General features: G+C 46.7%; 1 protein-coding gene and 1 non-coding gene across 2 annotated transcripts in view; both read left to right on the forward strand.

Annotated features, from left to right (window-relative positions):
• The window catches only part of NOP58 (NOP58 ribonucleoprotein), an 87,943-nt gene that overhangs the window by 17,867 nt on the left and 43,695 nt on the right, over positions 1–26,381 (forward strand). Inside the window, exons 3-5 of the mRNA XM_029606285.1 lie at positions 7,999–8,051; positions 23,635–23,759; positions 24,073–24,209. Coding sequence (XP_029462145.1) covers positions 7,999–8,051; positions 23,635–23,759; positions 24,073–24,209 — 315 coding nt within the window. The remainder of the gene's footprint in view (positions 1–7,998; positions 8,052–23,634; positions 23,760–24,072; positions 24,210–26,381) is intronic.
• On the forward strand, positions 8,314–8,403 carry LOC115094767. Its single transcript, XR_003857620.1, has one exon. It is a non-coding gene; the product is annotated as a small nucleolar RNA SNORD70 (small nucleolar RNA).

Consider the following 26,381-nt stretch of genomic DNA (forward strand, 5'->3'; position numbering starts at 1 on the left):
GGCGAAATAATTTCCTACGTTTCCCACCGGCGGAAAACTTTGGACCGCAGGATCCTCTTGCTGAGCTCCCAGGTGACCCAAGCCCGAGTTCGCTTATCTCGTTTACGTACGCAGGAGGCACGAGCCTCTTACATGTCTCATCAACACGCTCTTAACTCCCTCATACACCAAAGGGCAAAAAATAGTTATCTTTATTACAAGTTCAAACTTTACCTACACAGCAACAAGGCGGGGAAGATGCTGTCCAACTTAATTAAATCTTCCCAGTCCAGTAGGTTTATTCCGGCGGTGCGTAGGTCTCACACGACAGTGGTTAAGGACACGCCATCTATTCTTAATAGTTTCCGGGAGTACTACTCTTCTCTATATGCTTCCGGAGGGTGGGACCCAGAGAGCTGCCAGGGGTTTTGCGAGTCCTTGTCCCTCCCCTGTTTGACGCAAGCCCAGAGGGAACAGCTAAATGCTCCTATTTCAGAAACGGAGGTGCGCCTTGCCATTCACCACTCTAAGAACCATAAAGCCCCAGGACCCGATGGTTTTACCGCGGAATTCTTTAAGGCATTGGTGGACCAGGTGACGCAACCCTTGGCCTCTATGTTTTCGGCGCTGGTGACCCAGGGGTCCTTCCCCGATCATTCTAATCTGGCACACATTATTTTAATCCCCAAGGCTGGTAGGGACCCGCTCCTGCCAGAATCATACCGCCCTATTTCTCTCCTTAATTATGACCATAAGCTGCTGGCCAAAATACTGGCGGATAGGCTGGCGTCTCAGTTGCCAACACTGATTGGGGCCCACCAGGCAGGTTTCATCCGCCAGCGCTATGCGCTCGCCAATATCCGAAAAATTCTGACGGCCATGACCATGAGCCGCCAGATGTCTCAATCTTACTTGGCCATCAGTTTTGACGCGGAGAAGGCGTTTGATAGGGTGGAGTGGGGGTACCTTTTCTTTGTGTTAGGCCGTATGGGTTTTGAGGGTTTCTTTCTCCAGGCTCTTCAGCTTCTTTATTCAGCACCAAAGGCGCACATCGTTGCTAACGGAGCCCTGTCTGATTCCTTCCCCGTGGAACGCGGTACCCGACAGGGCTGTCCTCTCTCTCCCCCCTGTTGTTTTTACTACAGTTAGAGCCCCTATTGCACGCCATAAATGACACTCGGGAGATTCGGGGTGTTCGTATGGACCCAGACATCTTTAAGTATGTTGCCTTTGCGGATGACTTGCTAGTTTTTATTACCAAACCCCATTCCTCATTTCCCCCCCTCCTCCGCTTAATAGGGTCCTTTGGGGCATTTTCCGGGCTGAAATTGAACGAATCCAAGTCTTCGGTGCTGGCCCATCCACCGGACTTGCGGGACTCCTGGCCGACCCCGTTCCCCTTACAGTGGGCGGGTGACAGCCTTCGGTATTTGGGGGTTTATATTCCTGCAAACCCGGAAGAAGTATACCAGGCCAATATTCACCGCTTACTGCGTCAGACTCGGGAGACCCTGGCCCGTTGGAGGTCCTTGCCGCTTTTGGTAGCGGGGCGGGTTGCGCTATTTAAGATGATTTTGCTCCCGAAATGGCTATATCTTTTGCAAAACCTCCCCTTATTGCTCAAACGGAGGGACCTTGCTGCCCTGAACAGCGCATTGCGCAGATTTTTGTGGAGAGGCGGGAGAGCTCGTCTTCCCTTAAAATGGTTGCAGAACGACTGGAGGGCGGGGGGCCTGGGAGTCCCGGACCTGGCTCGCTACAATCTGGCTTGTAATATGCGGCTTTTACGTAATTGGCTCTTGGATACCTCACACTATGCTCCGATATCAGTTGACCAAGCTCTCATGTTTCCTAGGACCCCCTCTTATGTGGTGCAGGCGGGCTCCAGCCACCTTCCTTCGTTTCTCACTCAAACAGCTCTTATTAAACCCCTGCGACAGACTTGGGCGCGCCTCACGAAACTATTGCAGATCCCTCCGATCTGCGCCTATCTGCTTCCACTTCGAGGGAACGATGAATTTCCGTCGGGTTCCCAATCTGTCATGTTTCAGGGATGGGAGGCCAAGGGTGTCACTCGCGTGGGCCACTTGTGGACTCAGGAGGGGACCTTTATGCCATTTTCTGATTTTCGGACCCTTTACCATTTAGGGGGTAATCAGGTTTTCCCATACCTGCAAGTGCGCCACTACATGCAAACTTTGCCGGAGGCCTCTAAGAGTATAACCCAGTTTCAAGCGTTGGACAGCATATTCCACTTTGCCAGTGCTCGCACCCCCTCCCTTTCCAGCTATCACAGGACATTGCAACGTCTGACGGAGGTGGATGTCCATTCTTGCCTTGTGGCTCGATGGAATAGAGATGGGGATTTTTGCTTAACAGTTCTTATTTTACGTACGTGTTTTAGGCGTATAACTAGGATCTCGACCAACTTGTATTTTCGGGAGATGCAACTTAAATTTTTGAGTCGGGCATATGTGTCTCCTCAAGTGGCTTTTCAATTGACTATTGCCTCATCGCCAATGTGCACCCGTTGTCAGGGTACTGTGGGCACTCTTTCCCACGTTTTTTGGACGTGTCCCACAGTGTATAGATTTTGGCGTAAGGTGATTGCCTTTATGGAAGACATACTCGACGTAGTGCTACCTGTCTCTCCCCTATGGTTTTTATTTGGCTGAATCTCCCCAATCAGAGTCCGGGATCCTGGTTCACGCCTGTTGTTACAGAAGGCGAGCCTGGTGGGGAAGAAATCCATATTGCTGGTTTGGCGTTCCCCGGATGCCCCGTCTTTTTGGGTTTGGAGAAACCAAATGCACTCCTTGATGACGATGGAAAGCATGGCGGCGTGCGGCTCTCCTCAGCGACGACGACTCTTCCTCAATATCTGGAATCCATATCTTCAACAACTATCCCACCGGGCGCGGAGTCTTGTGCTGAACGATTAAAGGGCCACATGACTTAACGGACTGGGCGGCCCTTGCTATTTGGTCGGACTGGCCATTCTCTATCAACTCATTGATGTGACTCATACCCGGGAGGGGGGAGGGGGGGGGGAAGACTGTGGGACTTGTTCGGCATTGTGGTGGGGGAGGGATCTGAAACCACCCTCCCCTACAATTGTTGTTTGTTTTGGAAAACCCAATAAAATTGTTTAAAGATAGGATGTGCCTGCTATGGACAGGCCTCATCGCAGCAGCAGCCAATCACTGCAACGTCAGAGCACAAGTCCCGCCCAACAAGCCCAATAAAACGCGATTGGCAGGAAAAATAGCCCAATTAAAAGCAACCTGCAAATCGGGGGGGGGGAATGCGAATGACTAAAAAAAGAAGCCCAATCTTGCGGGAAATAAGCGAGCTTGGCAACACTAGTTCTTATGTTCTTAGTGAACTGCACTAGTTTTTTGGGTTTTTTTAGCTAATAGGGAACACACAGGTGTAAATTCTTTCCTCTTAGATGCTACTATGGAAGAGAAATCTTGGAATATTTTAACAGGTGAGTTATGATATTGCAACTGAGGTTGTCTATGAGAAGCAGTGCATATATATACTCCCGAAGTAAAAATACTCAAATGCACCCTTAGGAAACTAGAAAGAGACTGGCGTAATGACCCCTCTCTCACATGACGTAATGCTTACAGAACAACCTTAAACAAATACCGCGAACAAACTCACAATGCAAAAAAGGAATACTATGCCAAAAGAATTCATGATCTGCAATTTAACTCAAATGCGCTATTTACATATGTAACCCAATACTACACCCTGCATGGACAAAGACGCTGAAAAGAGAAGTGAAGAACTTGCCAAATTCTTTCATGAGAAAATCGCAAAAATCATGACCCGATTTCCTAACAACAATCTTCCTGCCAAACCCATCCCCAATATACATCATGCCACATTCAATTCCTTTGATCTCACCGGCTCCTTAGAAATTGAAAACACCATTAAAAAAATGAAGCCAGCCACACATCCTAGTGACACTATTCCTACAAAACTCCTCATATCTATCCCTGAAATAATTGCTCCACACATTGCTAATATTATCAATTGCTCCCTTACCCATGGTGAAGTTCCTACCCCAATGAAACAAGCCATCATTAAACGCATACTAAAGAAACCCAAAGCTGAGCCCTCTGACCTCTCTAATTACCGGCCAATTTCCAATCTACCTTTCCTAGCAAAAATTCTTGAAAAAATTGTAAACACACAACTTACAGATTACCTGGAAAAGCATAATTTTCTCGCTCCTACTCAATTTGGCTTTCGTAAGCATCTTAGCACCAAAACCCTCCTCATCTCACTCACCAACGCCATCCTCACTGGGCTAGACAAAGGGCACTCCTACCTCATAGCCATGCTTGATATATCGGCAGCATTTGACACCATAAACCACAATATCCTCATTTCCCGTCTCTGTGAAATAGGTATAGCTAACACCCCACTGCGCTGGTTTGAATCCTATCTTCAAGATAGACAATACAAAGTCTTCTTTGGAGACAAAGAATTACAACTATACAACATAAACTATGGAGTACCCCAGGGTTCTGCCCTATCTTCTACCCTATTTAATATATACATCCTCCCCCTCTGTCAACTCCTTTCTGAACTTGGTCTCTTGTACTTCATCTATGCTGATGACGTACAAATTGTCATCCCAATCACTGACTCGCTGACCAATGCCCTCAAAAAATGGGAAACTGCCCTCAGACATAAGCGCGCTCCTCACCAGCATCAACTTAGCCATCAATCCTGACAAAACCGAACTCATGATAATCTCCCCCAACAAAGGCAACAGTAAAGAATCCTCCACACTCTCTCCTCTCCCTTTGGCCATCTCTACTGAAAATGTCAAAAACCTAGGTGTCACTGTAGACAGCCATCTTAATTTTAAAAAACACATCAATAATACTATAAAAGATGGATACTTCAAACTGCACACCCTTAAGAAACTAAAACCCCTCCTATACCAATGTGATTTCCGCACAGTGCTTCAATCCCTATTATTTGCTAAAATTGACTACTGTAACGCCCTCCTGTTAGGCCTTCCCAATTCCACCATCCTACCGCTGCAAATGTTACAAAATGCTGCGGCCCGTATCCTCACCAATACAAGAAGGTCAGATCATATCACTCCCATACTTAAAGAATTGCATTGGCTACCAGTTGCTCAAAGAATCACCTTCAAAGTCCTATCACTAATACATAAGACACTATACACTGAGAACATGATCTGGCTCAATGCCATTCAGTTCCGCAAACACCCCAGAACCCCCAGACCGCAACACGCCGCCACACTTCTTACCCCCTCACAAAACTACCAGACTCGACACAACCAGAAAACGTGCCTTTGCCATGGCTGGCCCCTCCTGCTGGAACAGTTTGCCACCTGATCTTCGTCAGGAACTATGCCCAAAAAAATTCAAGCAGAAACTTAAAACATGGTTATTCTTAAAAGCCTTCACATAAAGTACCCAATATCACATCCAGCTATTCCCCTCTTGCTTTTCCCTGAGACTAAACTTATGTAAATTTGTAAATATGCATTATCCTTTTGAGTTACATAAAGTACTCCTTTCTAATATCTTTATAAAGTTGACACCTAGTAATCTATTGTACCTAATGTATTTAATGTATTTATCCTATGTATTAATTTTAACGTAATCATCTTATTTCTACTTTTTCATTTTTCCTCTCCCTCCCCATCCCTGTTTGCATTCCCTGCTCTAACTTTTCTTTGTTATAATCGCCTAATGACCTTTCTTAAGTTGAATATTAATTGTAAAGCACTGCCGCTAATTTCTATCTGTTCCAGCGCTGCTACTAAAAATTTTGTTGAATGTTAACTGACATGATGTTACTAAACGAATGGCGGTATATTTTTTATTTATTTATTTAAGTTTTTTATATACCAACATTCAAGACGGTGGTCCCATCATGCTGGTTCACAAGAAAACCTCAAATAAAATATATTCTGCCTGTGCTCGTAATTTAAAAAACATTCTATGACAACTCTCGGAGGTTTATCGTTGTTCTTTCGCGCTCCCAATCTGTGTAGAAGAAAGGACCAGCAAATGTAGCGCTTCCGGCAGCCATGAAGACACCACCTTTCCCAGATCTCTGTCTTCCACTTCTTCGGGGATCCCTACGAAATGTAGGTTATTTCTACGCAATCTGTTTTCCAAGTCATCAAGTTTTTCTTCATGTGCAGTCACCAATTTCTTTAGCCGGTCCAGCTGCCGAGTGTGATCTAATGTCATCTTCTATCGAGGACACCTGGCCTTCAAGTTGATCCATTCGGGGGCCAAGTTCATGCAAAGAAGATTGTACCTCAGCGATTTGCTCCAGAATCGCTTCCAGCTTCACATTGACTGCGGATGTAACCACCTGCATAAGTGCATTTAAAATAGACTCATCGCTCGGGCTCTGCAAGGCCTTGTCCGCTGCAGCGACCACTTTAGAATCGGTAGGCTTCAGCTCTCCTTTGTCCCTTTTGGCAGGTCTTGATGGCATGCCTGACGGTGATTTGGACATGTAGGTGTTCAGTGCTCATGTGCCCTGAGAATTACCAGCATAGCCAAGCTGCAAAGAGTCAGTAGTCAGCTGAAATATCATAAATTGGGGCAAGGACACCTGGAGCCAGCAAGGAGCACATCCTCACCAGATCATCACGTCGCGTGACTCTGTAAATTATCTTTTTACTTTCCTTCTATCTCTCTTTCTGCTATAGCGCCAGTGATTAGAGATTGTGTGTAAGAGAAGGGAGATAATGGTTTCAGGGGAAGCTGAAGTCTTGAGTAAGGATTACAGACTTCCATTTCTGCTATCCCAGGCTATATAGAGATGCATGATATTAGAAAAGCTTGTTCTCTGCCTCCATCTGCTGTTGAGGTGTTATAACCCATCTGTCTGGGCTGGTCTGTTAGGAAATTAACCAGAACACTTACATTTTTCCTTAGTTGCACAGATAGTGTGTTTGCAGCATTGAGTATGTTATGTTTGTCTCCTATCTATACCTGAGCTTGCTTAGCTTCTGGGCCGTGGCAAAGTAAGAGTTCAAATTGATGCTGTTACAGAGAGATTATAAAACAGGTTTTTTGGGCCTTTTAATGGTATATTAGTCATCTGGATGCTTTTGTCACCTGAGGGCAGTACTGTGTGCATGCAATACATGCTCAGAATGATTTCTATTTTATTCCATTTAATTTTATGGCCTGATGTTTTTTGTGTTTTTTTTTTTTTTCTGCCAGCTCTATTAGAACCAGTGCTAGGATTCTGTGCCTTAAGTCTTCATTTCCAACTACCTAGGAATTTTTCTTCTCTCTCAAACTTTCCCCTCTTGTTCTTAGTCTGGTCATTGCAGTAACAGTCTTGAGGCCAGGGGCCATTACACCAGGGCTCCTTCCAGAAACCGGAATATTGGGTGCAAACTCCGGTCACCAGATGTCATCCTTAATGATGATCAGGACTTTACATCCCCTCTCCTCCTCCCACCGATACTGTGAACACTGCTTCTGCAGCAGCCACAGCCTACCCAGAGTATAGGAGTCTTCACATAACTATCAGGCTGGCTCTTAATTATCCCTGCCCAAAGTGGTGCTTTTGCATGAAAACCTACAGTGATACTTTGGCTTTTATGGCTCTGTAGTAGCTGTATGTTCTCCCTGCTTGTGTAATTTGGATAGCTCTTATGTTTGGGTTTATCAGCAGTTACAGCCTGTAGAACTGGCAATTGAGAGTTTACAAATGGTTTCAGCCCATCAGTGGCAGGATGATTCTGGGTCTGATTTTTACCCCATCGCATCTGTGGACTACTTATTTCAGTTTTTCCAAGAGAAGCATGGCTTCAAGTCTTTGGAAATGATTGGGCAGACTGAGGCCTGGCTCAGGATGTCCCATTTTGTAAACCTGTGACCAGCAAATCTATAGCTAGAATAGCCTTGAGCCCAGCAGCAGACCACTTTTCTATAGAGGTCATTCTTGTCTGAAGAGTTTGTTTATTCCGTGTTTCTTTACTTTCCTCAGAGTTAAACTGAAACAATTTGAAAAGTTCCAGGACACAACAGAGGCCCTAGCAGGTAAATAATAAGAGCCTGTACACAGCTGAAGCAGGTGACATGCACGTGCTTGGGTTTTCTGGTACCAAACGTATGTGTGGATGTTTGCTGCAGCCTCAAGGCCTGTGCAGAATGATGGACCTGGACTGCTTGCTTTGTTAATGCTATTCTGCAATTGGTGAGCAACCCGCTGATGGAACCACAGCCAGTGTAAATAAAAAGAAAAAAAAAATTGCTTCCTAGTCCTCCTCTGTACAGACCTGATCCCTGTGAGAGTGTACGCACCTCTGTTGTCAATGATGCATTCTTGTTGAACTGAAATACAATGATTTTTATTTCAACATTTCGTCACTACCACTGAGACGACAGATTGACGTACACGTAGCAATCTAGGAAAAAATGTGAAGTGCATACTTGCAGCTGGAAGTGGGAGATGAGCAGGTGGAGGATGCAGCAGTTGGGCTCACTGTGAATAGTACACAGATTCACTCTTAAGGGTGGGGGGGATTGTGTGTGAGAATAGTTCGCCACAGCCAGATTGGAGCCAGACATCAGCCATGGGCAACTGCAGCAAAGGCAAATGGGTCCCCAGCTATGACTGTGAGCAGCATAGGCTTCAGTGCTGTGAGCACATTCACTATCTCTTCTTTTGCCACAGCCATGGCCAAGGGAGGATCAGGCCAAGCACTGTGTGCTTACTCTTTCTCTTTTCTGCATGGCTGAGAGGGACCCAGGCCCCACACTGCTTTCTTTGCCTCAGTCAGTTGTGCTTTAAGCATGGCTTTACTACTGTTTTTGAAACTGAGGAACTATACTGGGTAAAGGCTCCTTAAAGCAAGCATATAGTTAGTTTTCAAAATAACCTATTTTTGTTATGTTTTTCTTTTCTTATAGCTTTGCTGCTTCCTCTGGTTGTGATCCTGAATCTTCTTTTGCATCCTCATATTTGATTAATGTTGCACTAGTTTGGAATATAAGGTGTGCGCTTGCCCCCAAATTTTAAATTTTAAAACCTTCCCAGAACCCACTCTTCTGCTGTTGGTGTTGTAGTCACACTTTACTTCAGAGGTCCCCTAATTCTGTTTTCGAGGTCTGTAAGTCCAGGTTTTCAGCATTTCCACAGTGAATACACAAGATCTGTTTGCATGTACTGCCTCTATTTCATGTGTATTTATTGTGGGGAAGCTGAAATCCCAACTGGGTTGCAGCCCTCGAGGACAATGTTTCGGGACCCCCTGTTTTACGTGTATCAGTGTGATGCCTGCATTAGGTTTCGATGAAGGTCTACCCAGCAGCAACCCTATGTGTGATTCATAGATATAGGAGCGGCCAAATCGGAGGAGCTTTGAAAAAAATGTAATATTTTACATCAATAAGCAGGCTGAGTTAGACCTTATATATATGAGTGACGTCATCCGGCAGCACTGAATGGACTTCTCTCCAAGCTGTAGAACTTTGAGTTCTACAGAGCATGTGTGTTAGTCCCTGTGCTGGCATTGCCTCATGAGCCTCCTTAGTCATTTTTTATCTAAATTAAAGAACTTCATCTCTCCTCTATTTTTTACTTCTGATTTACCGTATTTTTCGCTCCATAAGACGCACCTGACCATAAGACGCACCTAGGATTCAGAGGGGGAAAATTAAAAAAAATATATAATTGTGCTAAACCGGCTCTGCGTCTGGGCGTCTTATGGAGCAAATTAGGGGAGTGCACAGCTTTTTTTTTTTTTTTTTTCTCCCCATTTTGTTTTCGGGTCTGGGGAGGGCCATTTCGGTCCACTCCCCAGATCAGAAAATTTTTTTCTCTGGGAACCCCTCCCCCCCCCCCCCCCCCCCCCCCCCCCCAAAAAAAAACCCCATCCCACACTTTAAATTAACAACCCCCACCCTCCTGACTCCCCCAAGACCTGCCGACTTAATTTACCGCAACCCCCCACCCTCCTGACCCCCCAAGACCTGCCAAACGTCCCTGGTGGTCCAGGAGCGGTCTGGGAACGATCTTCTCGGCGTGGGCCGTCGGCTGCCAGTAATCAAAATGGCGCCGACGGCCCTTTGCCCTCACTATGTCACTGGGACCGACCGCTGCTATTGGTCGGTCTCAGTGACATAGTAAGGGCAAAGGGCCGTCGGCGCCATTTTGATTACTGGCAGCCGACGGCCCACACCGAGGAGATCGTTCCCGGACCGCTCCTGGACCCCCGCTGGACCACCAGGGACGTTTGGCAGGTCTTGGGGGAGTCAGGAGGGGGGGGGGGGGGGTGTTAGATTTTTGTTTGTTTTTTTTTATTTTCGCTCCATAAGACGCACATACATTTTCCCCCCACTTTTGGGGGGAAAAAAAGTGCGTCTTATGGAGCGAAAAATACGGTACTTTTTTTATTTTTTTTTCCTTCAGAAAACTTATTCTGCCTTGCCTGGCTGCTTCTGCAGCCACACAAACAGCACTTTTAAGTGCTACCAAGAAAAAAAAGGGGGGAGATTTCTTCTTTCTTTCAGGAAAATGTCAGTAAGCGGATTCAAGAATTGACCCGTGTAAAGAAAGTTGTGTCCCTTACCAATGGCCACAATTTAAGCTACCGCTGTCTGGAACCAAATCATAACCAGAAAAACTGTGCAGCATGTGGACAGATGATGTCCCTACGCTCTCAGCATTCCAGGGCCTCGTGCATGGAAGAGCTACGTAAAACTCACAGGAGTAGCATCTGATCTTCTTCCTCCTGTAGTGCAGCATCATCTGCCTCTTTGGGAAAGCCATTGAGCCGAAGACGTTCCAAAGCTGCCCCATCTGCAAAGGCTGTGGGATTGAGTTCAGCTGCCCAGATACCATGGAAATCCAAAAGGCATCTCTCCTTTGAGCCAGCCCTATCTGCGTCGAAAAAGCATAAAAAAATCTGAGTTGCATCGATGCTAGCTTTGTTGGGCCATCTCTCTTCGACACCGTTGCTGCAGGCCTCATCTCAACATAGTGCATCGAAGCACCAAAAGACAGACTCATCCATGCATGCCTACACTGTATCAATGCACCTGAAGCATGAAGTTTAGTGCACCCAATGCTTGCTACATCAGCACGCTGTACAGCAATACAGCGATGCACTCAGTGTATCTTGATACTTCTGATGCAGCCATGTCTTCTTCTTATGATGTCCCAGTATAGCCGATGCAAGCCATGATGCATTAGATGCATATTTTGTTTCATGATGTACCTGGACCATCTTCAAGCGTACAGCCCACCAAAAGCCAACAATCTTCTACATCACCCAGACACTCCACATCTCCTTCCTGGGACCTAAGAGGATTGCCTACACTAGCAATCCAAGATTTGCAGGGGAAGGAGTCAGATTGCCCTTACCTCTTCCATTAGTTAGGATTTGCTGTTTGCTACTGAACACCTATCTATTCGATAGTGCCACTGTCCTCGAATAAACCATCTATTACTCTGCAAGAACCAGTTCTTGTTTCAGAGATGTCCTTCTACTCACCCCAGACCAGAGGACACAGCAGTCTTATGACTATGATTCAGGGTTAGTGAGACAGATGGAACACTCCAGACTCTCTTTTCATCTCTTACTTTGGTTTCTCAGACTGGAATCCCAAACTCACATTTGGGTGTGTGTTTATAATCAGAATCTCACTCAGTTTCAGCAGAAGTCCTGTTTGGAGGCAATAGACCAGGCTGATCCTCTAAAGCCTCAACTAGATATATGTCCTTCCCTCTCAGTTATTGTAGTCCTGGTTGAGTAAACCTGTACTCCTAGGGTTGGATGAAGAAATCACTGAATTCTGTCAGATCCTCTGCCAGATCTTTTAGAGCATTTTCTTTCCCAGAAGACCTTGCATGTTCCAACTTTATTAAAAAGTTGGGTATTCATGTAAATAAGAATAAAGACTCATGAACAGAACTCCTTGGTCTGCTAAAGATTGTGTATACAAAAGCTGAACCTGCTGCCTTGCCAGTTCATGACATTCTTAAGGCGTTACTCTTGGAAGTTGTGGGAAATAGCTATATCTTTCCTCCCTATGTCTAGAAAGCTGGTTCTCAAATTTCAAGTCCAACAGTCTCTGGGATTTGGCATAGCACACCTACACACCAGTCTGCAGAAGTGGCTATGAAAAAATGCAAAAAGACATGTATGTATTCCACTTCTCCACCAAGTAAACATCTAAATTTTGACTAAACATTCCAATGCATGATGCTCTCCATCTACATTGCAGTCCATCAGTTCCACATAGTGCAATACATTCATGATTGACTTGAGAAACTAAAGCCATACCTACCATCCTCTAATCAGAATATTTTCCCTCAGCCATTCTAAGATGCAGAAGAAGTAATGTGACAGCACCTTCATCCTGTGTGAATCCTTTGATTCTGCTTCACATGCCTCCGCAACCTCTTTTGGAGCATGAGAACAAGCCAGTTCTTTCCAAGAGAACGTCCATAAAAAAACTGGCGGATGTCCTATACTTGGGAGATGATCTTTTCGGATAGAAGATCTGAGAAACACTGAGTTTGCAGATCAAAGGCCAAAATATAGTGGTACAATCTCTCTCTCTCTCCCTGGAGAGCAACCTGCTCCATCATAGTGTCTATACTATCCTTATAAACGTCCTTATTTCCTAACTTGTAGCCAGATGGACTCAGGATCAATGGATTATGCTCCCCTGTCAGCAGATGGAGACTGATAAGGCTATAAAGCTGACGTCTCAGTACATATACCCTTGCCATGACCTCAGTCCTCCAGTATTCTCCATATCCAGCAGATGGTGAACGTCCTCTCCCTATGGGGATTGTTGTACTTTTTGGAAGGAGAAATTCTACATTGGAGAAAATTGAGTCCCGTTCTCCTGCAGTGATTCCTAAAGATCTCTCTTAAAGTTAAGAATTCCTGAGGCAATTTCCGAGATCCCTCAGAGGTGTGCCTTGGTCTGGTAGCCGGTTCCCAGCGTGGACTTTGCTGCTTAGGTAGCTGAAAAGCAGCGGGTGCAGGAAGCCAAGCGCGACAGTGATGGCCAAAGCCCTCTCCTCCTGCAGCCGGAGACCGTCTCTGTACTTAGCTGGTAAGTGCTGAGTCAGGTAAGTTTTTAAAAAAGATTTACTTTCTGACTCAGACGATTAGAGGGATTTTCAGTAGGAGTTCCCCCAGTCTCTGTGCTGGCCATGCCATACTGACGTCATTCACACTCCAGTTGGCGTAAGGGGAATCGGGCTTCCGAGTGGGTTGAACAGCCCCCAGTAGGCTAAGTGCCATTGAAGGCTTGGTCAGCGCACCACATTAGGCCACGACAACACCATCTTGTGCACATTTCTGTGCGTGCCGTATTGCTCTCCATAGGACGTCAGTGCACACAGTGCATCGGCTCTGAGCATGCACTGTATGCGTAACGTTGGGCATGTCCCTATGCGCACAACTTTGAAAATGTGCAATACAGGAATAGCTGTGCATGTGCCTCGCTGCGCCCCACCTAGACACTCAAAATCTGTGCACATACGTTTTTAAGCACGAGCCGATCAAATGCACAGCTACTGTTGCCAATGGCACTGGCAACCAAGAAACCTAAGCGCCTTGCTCTCTGCATTGCTTGTCATATTAGGGCTTCACGGCCTGATCTGGATTCCAACTTATGTCAGCACTGTGAGGAAGCCCAAGGAGAGTTGGCCACCTTTGCTAAGCCAGGCTCCTCCCATTCAGATGATGGGTTAGTCACAGCCTTAACTGGCAGTATGCCGGATCTGAGTACACCCTTGACTGGGTCATCTGTGGGAGAGGGAAATTCAGCTGGACCCACTCCAGTACTTCCTGGTGTGGATATGGACCTGGCTGCCTTTCTTGGGTGGAGTTTTTCCAAGGGCTACAAACCTTCGTACAGGTGCAGTCTGCTGCCTCACTTGCCCCTGTCCAGATGGAACCTCAGCCAGTGATCCCTCCTTCTCCCATTGCTACTGTCAGACCCTGAGGCATGTCTCGCCTTACCAAGGGTATTCCTGGTAGGGACCCGGGTGGCACGGATGAAGAGGGAAGACCCAGATTCCTTGGATGGGGGAACTCCCCCCCCCCCCACCCCCCCCCCCCCCCCCCTGGGTTGGTACCTTATTGGGCCATGTTATTGTTCTTTCACAGAGATGAATTGCTGGCCCTGTCTTCCCAGACCCTGAAGATGCTGGGAGTTCCTGGGGCAGATTCTTTGACTGAACCAAAGAAGAATCCCATTCTGATTTCCCTGCAGAAAGCTTCTTGCTATTTTCCAGTGATGGACACCATCCAGGAGTTGATTGATCTGGAATGGGATGACCCAGAAGCAAGTTTTAAAGGGGGCCGAGTAGCGATAAGAGGGCATTTGTTTCCTTAAAGTGGATGCACCGGCCTGTGCCGTCTCTAAGCGAACAACTATCCCAGTGCAGGAAGGAGCGGCCTTAAAGGATGCACATGTTAGACAGATTGAGTCTGATCTTAAACAAGCCTTTGATGCAGTAGCAATGACCTTACAGATTGCTTATTGTTGTGCTCTGGTGGCTCGTTCATGTCTACTCTCTCGGAAGGTGAATTCCAGAGCGGTTATGGAACCCACTACCGCCTTTTTTTTTTTAGCAGACGCGGGCTCTGATTTAGTCCATACTTTAGCCAGAGGAGTAGCCTCAGTGGAGGCAGCCAGACAACAGCTATGGCTGCAGAATTGGTCAGCGGATGCAACCTCCAAACCTAATCTTACAAAGGTGCCCATTAAAGGATCACTCCTATTCAGGAACAAGCTGGAAAACCTGGCCAGTAAATGGGGTGAATCTCTGGTTACTGGAGGATAAGAGGGAAGCAGTTACAACACCCCTCACCTATGAAGGGTCGTTCCAGGGGTTCCCAGTGTTTTTGCCCCTACAGAAATTTGACACTTCGGAGGTCTCATTCCTTTCGTATCCTGCAACCCAAGAGAGGGGCAGGTTCGAGTTCAGGCTCGCTCCGAAACCCCCCACCCCCAATGAGATATTACCGACCCACCTTCGCGACAAGGAGATAAGGGGTCATCTATCTCTTTTACCAATAGTAGGTTGACATCACTTTGAACAAATGGGTACTGTAAGTCATATGAGAAGGATATGCGCTGGAATCACACAGCGCTTCTCGGGACACATTCATGATTTATTTATTTAATTTATTTATTTAACAGCTTTTCTATACCGACATTAAAATACACATCATATCTGTTTACATTTCAACTAGAAAGGAGGAAAGTTACAATGAACAGGGGAGGGGGAAATAGGACAACTGGCAGGCTACGGATTGAGGCTCTTAAGGTAAGAGCATCGCACAGTATTGCAACAAAGTAGGCGAGAAGGATAGTGAAAACAGAGTTAAGTTTAGAAGAGTACAAAAAGATTAAACGGGTTCAACAATTTAAAAAGTTATTTACAGGTTGCATGATATGACAAAGGAATTAACGATAATGGTTATCGTTAATTCCTTTGTCACTCCCAGCAGAAAAAGCAGGCAGTGGAGATTACAGTTCTAGGGCTGTGATCCCAGTACCTCCATCCCAGGAAAATACGGAGTGTTCCATTTATTTTGTCCTACCCAAGAAGGGAAGAATCTTTTTTGTCCCATCTACAAGTGACTCTCTTTCACATGGAGACCGTACGCGCCATGATAATGGCCATACAATCAGTAGGGTTCCTAACCTCCTTGGTTCTAATCAAGGCCTACCTACATATTCCAATCTGTCAAGACTCCAATGTTTCCTACGTTTTGAGATTTTGGGTCATCATCAGTTTCGGACGCTGCCCTTTGGTCTAGCTACCACCCCAGAACATTTTCCAAGATTATGGAGGTCATGGTGGCAGCGTTGAGGAAAGACGGGATCCTGGTGCCCCCATACCTGATCCCGACTTGGCTGATTGGGCCACGTCCGAGGAAGAGAGCCTCCTGGTGACCAACAGAGTGATCTCCTTATTACAGGAACTCGGTCGGGTAGTAAACCTGGCCAAGAGTAGCCTCAGGCCTTCCTAGTCCTTGGAGTATCTGGAAGTCCGGTTCGATACCAGGCAGGGCAAGGTCTTTCTTCTGACCACACGGATACAGAAGTTTATGCACCAGGTGTGTCACTTAGTGAGCACGATACACCTAACTGTGTGGAGCTATCTACAAGTCCTCTGACTGCAACCCTGGAAGTAGTGCCGTGGGTGAGCACACACTTGCATCCACTTCAATGCTTTCTGCTATCACTTTGGAACCCACAGTCTCAAGATTATGTGGTTCATCTCCACTTACCGATGGAAGTTCTCGTCTCCAGTGGTAGTTGCAGGAAGATCATCTGAGTAGGAGCGTGTCCCTGTCCTCCCTGAACTGGCTCGTTCTCACATCTGATGCACGTCTCCAGGGCTGGGGAGCTCACTGTTAAGAGCTGAAGGTCCAGGGAAGTTGGACGGAAGAAGAGGCTCTCTGTAACATATAGAAACATAGAAGTGACGGCAGAAGAAGACCAAACGGCCCATCCAGTCTGCCCAGCAAGCTTTCACACCTATTTGTTTTCATACTTATCTGTTACTCTGACCGCTGAGGTCAGGGCCCTTATTTGTAACTTTTTGGTTCCAGTTCTCTTCCACCCCCACCATCGATGCGGACAGCAGTGCTGGAGCTGCATCTAAGTGAAGTATCTAGCTAATTGGTTTGGGGTAGTAACCACCGTAATAAGCAAGCTACTTCCACACTTGTTTACTCTGCCTGTGCAATTCAGTCCTTGTTTGGTTGTCTGAATATAAATCCTCTTGACTTCATTTCCCCCTGCCGTTGAAGCAGTGAGCTGCGCTGGATATGTATTCCAAGTGAAGTATCAGGCTTAATTGATTCGGGGTAGTAACCGCCGTAACAAGCAAGCTACTCCCCTGCTTTTTTGTGGATGCAAATCCTTTTTTCCACATTTCCTCTTGCCGTTGAAGCATAGAGCAATGTTGGAGTCGCATTAATTGTGTATGTTTATTGAATAAGGATATTAATCTCCAGGTAGTAGCAGTCATTCTCAAGCCACCCCCGTGCCTCTTTTCTTCATTCACATCCTCTAGACTAGTGGTCCCCAAACCTGTCCTGGAGGGCCACCAGCCAGTCGGGTTTTTGGGATATCCTCAATGAATATGCATGAGAGAAAATTTGCATGTTATGGAGGCAGTGCATGCAAATTTTCTCTCATGCATATTCATTGAGGATATCCCAAAAACCCGACTGGCTGGTGGCCCTCCAGGACAGGTTTGGGACCACTGCTCTAGACTTTATGGATCCACAGTGTTTATCCCACGCCCCTTTGAAATCCTTCACAGTTTTGGTCTTCACCACTTCCTCAGGAAGGTGCATTCCAGGCATCCACCACCCTCTCCGTGAAGAAATACTTCCTGACATTGGTTCTGATTCTTCCTCCCTGGAGTTTTAAATCATGACCCCCTGGTTCTGCAGATTTTATTTTATTTTTTGCAACTGAAAAGGTTTGTCGTTGTCTTTGGATCATTAAAACCTTTCAAGTATCTGAAAGTTTGAATCATAACACCCCTGCTCCTCCTTTCCTCCAGGGTGTACATATTTAGATTCTTCAATCTCTCCTCATAAGTCATTCGATGAAGACCCTCCACCTTTTTGGTTGCCCTTCTCTGGACCGCCTCCATCCTGTCTCTGTCCCTTCTGGAGATACGGTCTCCAGAACTGAACACAGTACTCCAGGTGAGGCCTCACCAAGGACCTGTATAAGGGGATTATCACTTCCCTTTTCTTACGCGATATTTCTCTCTCTATGCAGCCCAGCATTCTTCTGGCTTTAGCTATCGCCTTGTCACATTGTTTCGCCAACTTCAGCTCGTTAGACACTATCACCCCAAGGTGTCTCTCCTGCTCCATACATATCAGCCCTTCTCACCCCATCGAATACAGTTCTTTCCGATTTCCACACCCCATATGCATGACTCTGCACTTCTTGGCATTGAATCTCAGCTGCCATATCTTCGACCACTCTTCCAGCTTCCTTAAATCCCGTCTCATTTTCTCTACTCCTTCCAGCATGTCCACTCTGTTGCAGATCTTAGTGTCATCCGCAAAAAGGCAAACCTTACCTTCTATCCTGTCCACAGTGTCACTCACAAAGATATTGAACAGGACTGGCCCCAACACCAAGCCCTGTGGCACTCCGCTTAACACCACTCTCTCTTCAGGAGTAAGTTCCATTTACCATCACACATTGTTTTCTGTCCGTCAACCAGTTTGCAATCCAGGCCACCACCTCGGCACTCACTCCTAAGCTTCTCATTTTATTCACCAGTCTCCTGTGCAGGACCGTATCAAATGCCTTGCTGAAATCCAAGTAGATGACATCAAGCACTCTTCCTTGATCTAATTCCTTGGTTACCCAGTCAAAAAGGTCTATCAGATTTGTCTGACAGGATCTTCCCCTGGTGAATCCATGCTGCCTCTGGTCCAGCAATTCTCCTGATTGTAGATAGTTCACTATTCTTTCTTTCAACAGTGACTCCATTACTTTCCCCACCACCGAGGTGAGGCTGACCGGTCTGTAGTTACCAGCCTCTTCTCTGTTCCCACTCTTGTGAAGCGGGACCACCACCGCTCTTCTTCAATCACTCGGCACCACTCCTGTTTCTAAGGATCTATTGAACAGGTCACACAGCGGACCCGCCAGCACATCTCTGAGCTCCCTCAGTATCCTGGGATGAACCTCATCAGGCCCCATGGCTTTGTCCACTTTCAGTTTCCCCAGCTCTTCCCATACATTCTCTACTGTAAATGGAGTTACATCTACTCCATTCCCCTCCAGTTTCTTGTTAACTAGCGATGGTCCTTCTCCAGGGTCCTCTTTAGTGAACACTGAACTGAAGTATCTGTTTAATATTTCTGCCGTTTCTTCGTCTCTCTCCACACATTGATCCTTTTCATCTTTCAATTTCACTATACCACTTTGGACTTTTCTCCTTTCACTGATGTATCTGAAAAATGTTTTGTAACCTCTCTTTACCTCTTTGGCAATCCTTTCTTCCGCTTGACTTTTTAACGTCTATCACCTGGAAGCCCAGGCTTTCAGATTGGTGTGTTTACAGTTCAACCACAGACTCCAGGGTCAAGCAGTCTGCTTGATGTCTGAAAATGCAATAACTGTAGCCTACATCAACCATCGGGAAGGAACCAAGAGCCAGCAGGTATCACAGGAGATAGACCTCCTTATGGAGTAGGCAGAAGTACATCTACAGATGATCTCAGCCTCCCACATTGCAGGAAAAGACAATGTCAGAACAGACTTTCTAAGCAGGGAGAGTCTGGATCCAGGTGAGTGGGAGTTGTCGACGAAAGCGTTTCAACTGATGATAGATCAATGAGGCCTCCTATCAATTGACCTGTTGGCCACATTTCACAATGCAAAGGTTCCTCGATTCTTCAGTCGCAGAAGAGATTTATTGTCCCTGGGATAAGACACTCTCATCCAGATCTGGCCAGAAGACGAGTTGCTATATGCCTTCCCTCATGGTCCCTTCTGGGCAGGGTCATTTGCAGAATCAAACTCCTACTAGTAGATCCAGATTGGCCAAGGTATCCATGATATGCAGAGACTCATGGTGGAAAAACCCCTTCCCACCACACAAGGACCTGCTGCAGCAGGAACCGGTCCTTCATGAGGATTCTGTCTTACAGTCTGGCCCTTGAGAGGGCTTGCCCAATAAAACAGAGATATTCTGTGGCAGTAATTGTCACCTTACTCCGCGCTCGGAAGTTCTCCATGTCCCTAGCATATGTGCAGGTCTGGAGAGTATTTGAAACCTGGTGCGAACGGTCAAAATCCTGCTTATTCTGGAAGTTTTGCAGGATGGCTTGAATAAAGGTTTGCCCTTAACTCCTTGAAGGTGCAGGTAGCAGCTCTCTCCTGTTTCAGGAGTAAGGTGCATGGGGTCTCAGTTCACATCAGGATGAGCTGACAACCTTCAACTTCCCTTATGGTTGCAGGTTCCCTTGTGGAGTCTTAATTTAGTACTGGATTTTTTTGGCAGGTCTTTCCTTTCAACTGCTGCACAGTCTGTCTTTGCGTTTTATTGACTTTGAAAGCAGTGTTCCTGGTGGCTATGTGTTCAGTATGTCTCATCTCTGAACTGCAGGCATTGTCATGCTAGGAGCCATTCCTCCGGATGACTCCAGGGGCGTTACAGCTATGTACGGTTCCATCTTTCTTGCCTGAGGTAGTATCGGAGTTCATTTGAATTAGTCCATTCAATGCCATCCCTAGATAAACTCAAGTATGCCGAGGAATATTGTCTCCTCTGTAATTTTGGATGTCGAAACTCCTATTGAGGTATCTGGAAGTCTCTCAGTACTGGTCTGAAAGACAGATCGCCTTTTTGTCTTTCACGGCAGAAGGAAGCAGGGTGAACCAGCTTCGCGGGCTACCATAGCTCGCTGGATTAAGGAGGTGGTCATGGGAGCCTATGTGGAGGCTGGAAAGCCATTATCTTCTCAGGTTAGAGCTCATACTGCTAGGGCTCAGGCTGTCTCATGGGTGGAAGTTAGACTACTGTCGCCCATCGATATCTGCTGAGCGGCAATGTGGTCCTCCTTGCACACCTTCTCCAGGTTTTATCGCCTGGACGTACAGGTCCCAGAGGACACAGCCTTTGCATGGGCAGTGTTGACCGGACCGCGGGAAGCCTTCCGCCCCAATCGGGAGTAGCTTTTGTACATCCCTTTGGACCTGAGTCCATCTGGCTACATGCTAGGAAATGGAGAAATTACTTACCTAATAATTTCATTTTCCTTAGTGTAGGATGAACTCAGCATCCCATCCTTGGCTGCCCAAGGACTGTGCCATGGGTTCTTCCATGGAGTGGGCCTCGTATCCAAGGGATTACTGGTAAATGTTCATCCAGTCCCTAGATTAGGGTACCTATATTCTTACTGGAGTTCAGAGTTTATGGTTGGTTGAGTACAGTTATCTATTTTTAATCATATTTTTAATTGTCTTTCACTAGTATGTACACAGTGGCTTTTGAAGAGAATACTGGCAGACTGAGGTCATGGCAGGGGTATATACATATACTGTGACATCAGCTTTTCCTCCCTCTTTGTCTTTATAAAAAGCTTGTTTAAAAAGCCAGGTTTTCAGATTAGTTTTAAATAACAAAGGCTCTTCAGTCCTTAACATTGTGCAAAATAGATGCTGGTTGCATTTCTCCCAAAACCCATCCTTTCCACACTATTCGCCATCCTGTCTGGATGCTTCTAATCTCCCACAGATTCTTCTGGAGGTGCAATCTCTTTTCCAACACCAGGCAGTGGAGACCAATCTGGCAAACTTTCACCACATTCATGCATCTCCTCTGCAACAAAAGCATCCTTTATTGAAATGGACAATCAAGTTGCTGTGTTTTATGTCAACAAGCAAGGAGGAATAGGATTTTGGATTCTTTGACGGGGAAATGCTGAAAATCTGGAACTGGGCAGAAGGTAATCAAGCAACTCATACTGGCAGTTTATCTGCCAGGTGTCACCAACACTGGCAGATCATGTCAGAGTATTTTGACCTCACAAGTGGTCTCTGAAACAATCAGCATACAAACTGTCTGACTTCTGGGGTCTACCGTCAATGGATCTGTTTGTATCACAGCAAAACACAAACTAAATCAATTTTGCTCCATTCTGCCAAGTAATTGTAAAATTCCTTTTGTTAAAAATAGGCCCTGAGTAAGGGATCAGGCCAATGGACCACTACCTTCAGGAGAACAGCTTATTCCTATTAGAATACCTTTGGTAAAAAAAAAATTGTAAAAGAAATTTCACAACAGACTAGGATTCCCTTTTATCAATTTTTATTTTGAAAGAATAAAACGGCAAGTGGCCAACTCAAAAGCTATTCTGTTCATCACCATCACGGTTAATTATAATATTTTCTTCGATTAGCATTGAGTATACAGAACCAAAAAGTTTGATTTGATAACTCATTTCCCCCGATTCATATCCCTATGCCAGTTGCTATAACCCTGTACCAATCACAGATCGTCTGCTAACCTCAGCCCAAACCTATATTACATAAACTTACATTATAATGCAAAAGCACACCCTTATATGCCATGTACCCTCTGTGCCTCCATTTTAGATAAAACATCATTTAATATTTTTGTCCATCTTAATCTTAATTGAAAAACATTTAAATTCTAATTTCACTATTCTCAAACTCAAAGTGTAAATGTAAAATAACTCTTGATTTTAGACAGTACATTTCCCAATCAAAATTCTAAGACTTTAGGGACATGTAGTAAACAATTTAAAAAGCTAAGCTAAATTCAGCTCTGTCAATGACTGAGGAGGCTCACAAGGCTATGCCTACGAGGGAACTCCCACACATGCTTAAAGTTCAAAGCTCTATAGCTTGGAGAGAAGTCCATGCAGTACTGCCAGATGAGGTCCCCCAGATGTAATCGCTAATTCATCCTGCTGTCTACAAATACCATTTAAGGTAAGCAAACACGCTTACTCTTCTCAGGAGATCAATCTACCTTATAAATGGCCTGTGACCGACGGCCCGCAAATGCGCAGTAGAGCGCAGCTCTACTGCGCATGTGCGGGCAAGGATGTCGATCAGAAAAAAAAAATGGCGGTGGGGCCGCAGGAGCGGGAGGAGAAGCAGCGGCGCCGCGGCTTCTCCTCCCCAGATCTGCCGGCAGATCTCGGGGGGGGGGGTGTCACTCCCGCGCCCCCCCCCCCCGAGATCTGCCGGCAGATCTCGGGGGGGGGGGTGTCACTCCCGCGCCCCCCCCACCGAGATCTGCCGGCAGATCTCGGGGGGGGGGGTCACTCCCGCGCGCCCCCCCCCCCCCCCCCCGAGATCTGCCGGCAGGAGCGGGAGGAGAAGTAGCGGCACCGCGCGCGCGGTGCCGCTACTTCTCCTCCCCAGATCTGCAGGCAGATCTCGGGGGGGTCACTGCCGCGCGCGCGGGAGTGACCCCCCCCCGAGATCTGCCGGCAGGAGCGGGAGGAGTTAATGGAGCCGGGTGAGGGTTGCGGGAAGTCGCGCTTACGGCGCCGGGAGGAAATGGAGGTGGGTGAAGGGAGGGAGAGGGGGACTGAGTGAGTGGGAGGGAGGGAGGGAGAGGGGGACTGAGTGAGTGGGAGGGGGGGGAGAGGGGGGACTGAGTGGGAGGGAGTGAGGGAGAGGGGGGACTGAGTGAGAGGAGAGGGAGGGTGGAGAGGAGTGGGTGGGGGAGGGGGGTGGTGAAGAGTGAGGGGAGAGACAGAGGGATGTAGCCCGTTTTAACGGGCTTTACGGCTTGTATCACAATAAATGAGGGCTTCTGATAAAGTTGTTTTGGGTAGATGGACAGCTGTATTATCTAAAGATTACCTGCTTGCAGTGATTTGACACTCAGTTTTATTTTTCCAGCATACTTATCTCATTGCTACAGTGAAACTTTTCTTTGGAATAAAGCTAAAAACCTTGTCTTCCCTTCCAGCTCTATAAAATTATAGAAGTTTCTGTATTTGAGGGTGAGGAAAGGGAATTTTTTTTTTTTTTTTTAAATCTGCCTCCTGTTTCTGAAGAGAGCTGCAGTATGATCTTAGGCATTTAGTGACAGATGTTTCTTACCCTGCAGCATCCACAGCTCTGGTAGAAGGAAAGCTCAGCAAGGGTTTAAAGAAGATCCTAAAGAAGATTGTTGCCAAGGAAGCCCATGAGCAACTTGCGATAGCAGACTCCAAGCTTGGTGGTGTCATTAAGGTGAGCACCAGTTTGCATCTTAAGTTTTTAGCAAGCTTTTGAAGGTGTCTCCAGCTAAGTGGTGTACACGCTGAGAACACAGTTATTTATAGCTATCAGGGTGATTAGTTTCAACTACAAGTGCCTTGTAGGGGTCTCCGATGTGACTTTCAACACCACATAAAATTTAGAACTTTAAAGAAGTGGGCAAAGTTAATAGTTAAAATTCAAGCTTTGACTAAGAGACCTTGCTAGACCCACCTCCCTGAGTGAGGAAAGTTGAAGAAATAGAATGAGTTACAGGTCATACTCTCTTGTCCTTTTCTACCTGCAGGAGAAATTGAATCTCAGTTGCATCCATAGTCCAATGGTGACAGAGTTGATGAGAGGGATCCGCTCTCAGGTTGAAGGGCTTATCACAGGCCTCCCTGCCCGGGAGATGGCTGCTATGTCTCTTGGACTGGCACACAGGCAAGTTTTCAACTACAAACAGCCACTGTTTCTCCCAACCCCCTTTGTACATGCTTGTTGCTAAGTGTATGATGATCAGGTGGGAACTTTTCCTGTAGACAAGTCCTCAATTATTACCCATAAAGAATCCCAACTACCTCAGTCAACTGCAGTTTTTGTGAACCCCTTAGAGCAACCTCATCCTTACAGCAGGGCATGGAATTTCAAAACTAACTGCTTTAGCCCAAACGTTTCACTGACCAGGCTTGCTCATCCTGATATAGGTGTGTTGAGGGAGGGTTAGGAAATAAGGGGAGACAGAAATTTGATGAGCATTTCTGGTTCATATGATGGAAATTAGTGACCTTCTTAATGCACCTTTTCTGCAGATTGATGGCCACCACTAAGAAGTCTTTCTGTTACTTTCTGCTTATTGGCACCTATCTGCTGGAAAGATGCATCAATACTTAGAAGCTATATTTTATCACTATTTCCTAGTGTGTAGCCAGATGGACATAGGACCAAGGGGTATTGTGCTCTTCTGCTAGCAGATGGGAGACTGAGTTAGATTTCAAAGCTGATGTCACTCTCTAGATATACCCCTGCAGTAACCTCAGCTCTTCAGTATCTCTCCGTCTCCTAGCAGATGTGGACACTATCCCAAACACTAGAATAGTGTTAAGAATTACAGCAAAGAAGAAACAAATTTATCTTAAGGAAGATCGAGCCCTGCTCTCCTGCAGTGATACCTAAGGGTCCCTCCCCCAGTCGAGAATTATTGAGGTTGATCTCGGATATCCCTCAGAGGTGTTCCTTAGTCCGGTAGCCGGTTCCCGGCGTGGACTTAGCCCCCAGTGTGGCTGAAAGGCAGCGGGTGCAGAAACAAGCGCGGCAGTGAAGGTAATTCCCTCTCCCCCTGCAGCTGGAGACCATCCGGCACACGATCGGTAAGCGCCAAGACCAGGTAAAGAGAAAATCTGTAAATTCAGGTCTCCACAGCTCAGATTCCCATACTGAATCTGTCCCGGCAAGGTTAGAAGGGAGCACCGATCGGGTTGAGTAGCCTTGGTTAGGCTAGGCCCCGATCCAGTGCAAGGGTCCACACACGTGGAGACCCTCGGGGGCGCCATCTTACGCACGGGGGTAGTCGGCACCATCTTCCCTTCTCGCCGGCGGTACGCACAGGCCAGGCGGCCGATGCGCCTAACGTGCGCGCGTCCAATACAGACGCACGCACAACTACACGCACAGCTGAGTTTACAACTCACACGCAAATGCATAGAAACAATGGCACCGGTGTCCAAGAAGGCCAGAAGGCACTCTTTGCACAGCCTACCACATAAGAGCCGCACAGCCTGAATTGGAGTCTTGCCTGTGTCAACATTGCGAAGAAGCCCAGGGGAAACCAAAGCCTGGTCCCTTACTGTCGGGAGTTGGTTCCGGAACTACTGAAGATAGCTCCCCAGACCTTTGCATCTCCGAGATGGCTTTCCCCACAGGAAGGCACCTCTGGGCCCCCTACTCAGACTACCCCTGGGATTAACATGGACCCAGGGACCTTCTCCTGGTTGGAATTTTTCCAAGGGCTGCAAGCCTTCGTTCATGTGCAATCAGCCTCAGCTGCACACCACGCTCAACCTCTGCCGGAAGCCCAAGATTCTCCCAGCCCTGCTCGGGTGCCTCGAGACATGCCTCGCCTAACCAAGAACTTCCCTAAGGGGGACCCAGACACCTCAGATGAGTGACTCCCTGGAAGAAGGAGAAATCTCTCCGGGAATGAAATCATACCGAACCATGCTTCGCTTCTTCCACAAGGACAAGTTACCAGCCCTTGTTTCCCAGACTCTGAAGACGCTGTGTATTCCTGGCACGGACCCTATGGTGGAACCAAAGAAGAACCCCATCTTGGTGTCCCTTTGTAAGGCCTCATGCTACTTTCCAATGATGGAAGCCATCTAGGAACTGATTGACCTGGAATGGGATGCCCCAGAGGCCAGCTTTTAAAGGGGATCGGGCCTTGGCAGCCCTATACCCTCTAGAACCAGCGACCAAGGAACGCCTGAGGTTCCCGAAAGTGGACGCTATGGTCTGTACCATCTCAAACTACTATTCTCATTGAGGGAGGGGCTGCATTGAAGGACACTCAGGACAGACAATTGGAATCCATCCTTAAGCAGGCCTTCGCAACAGCAA

Source organism: Rhinatrema bivittatum, chromosome 6 (assembly GCF_901001135.1).
Source record: "Rhinatrema bivittatum chromosome 6, aRhiBiv1.1, whole genome shotgun sequence".
In the NCBI taxonomy this organism is placed as follows: domain Eukaryota; kingdom Metazoa; phylum Chordata; class Amphibia; order Gymnophiona; family Rhinatrematidae; genus Rhinatrema; species Rhinatrema bivittatum.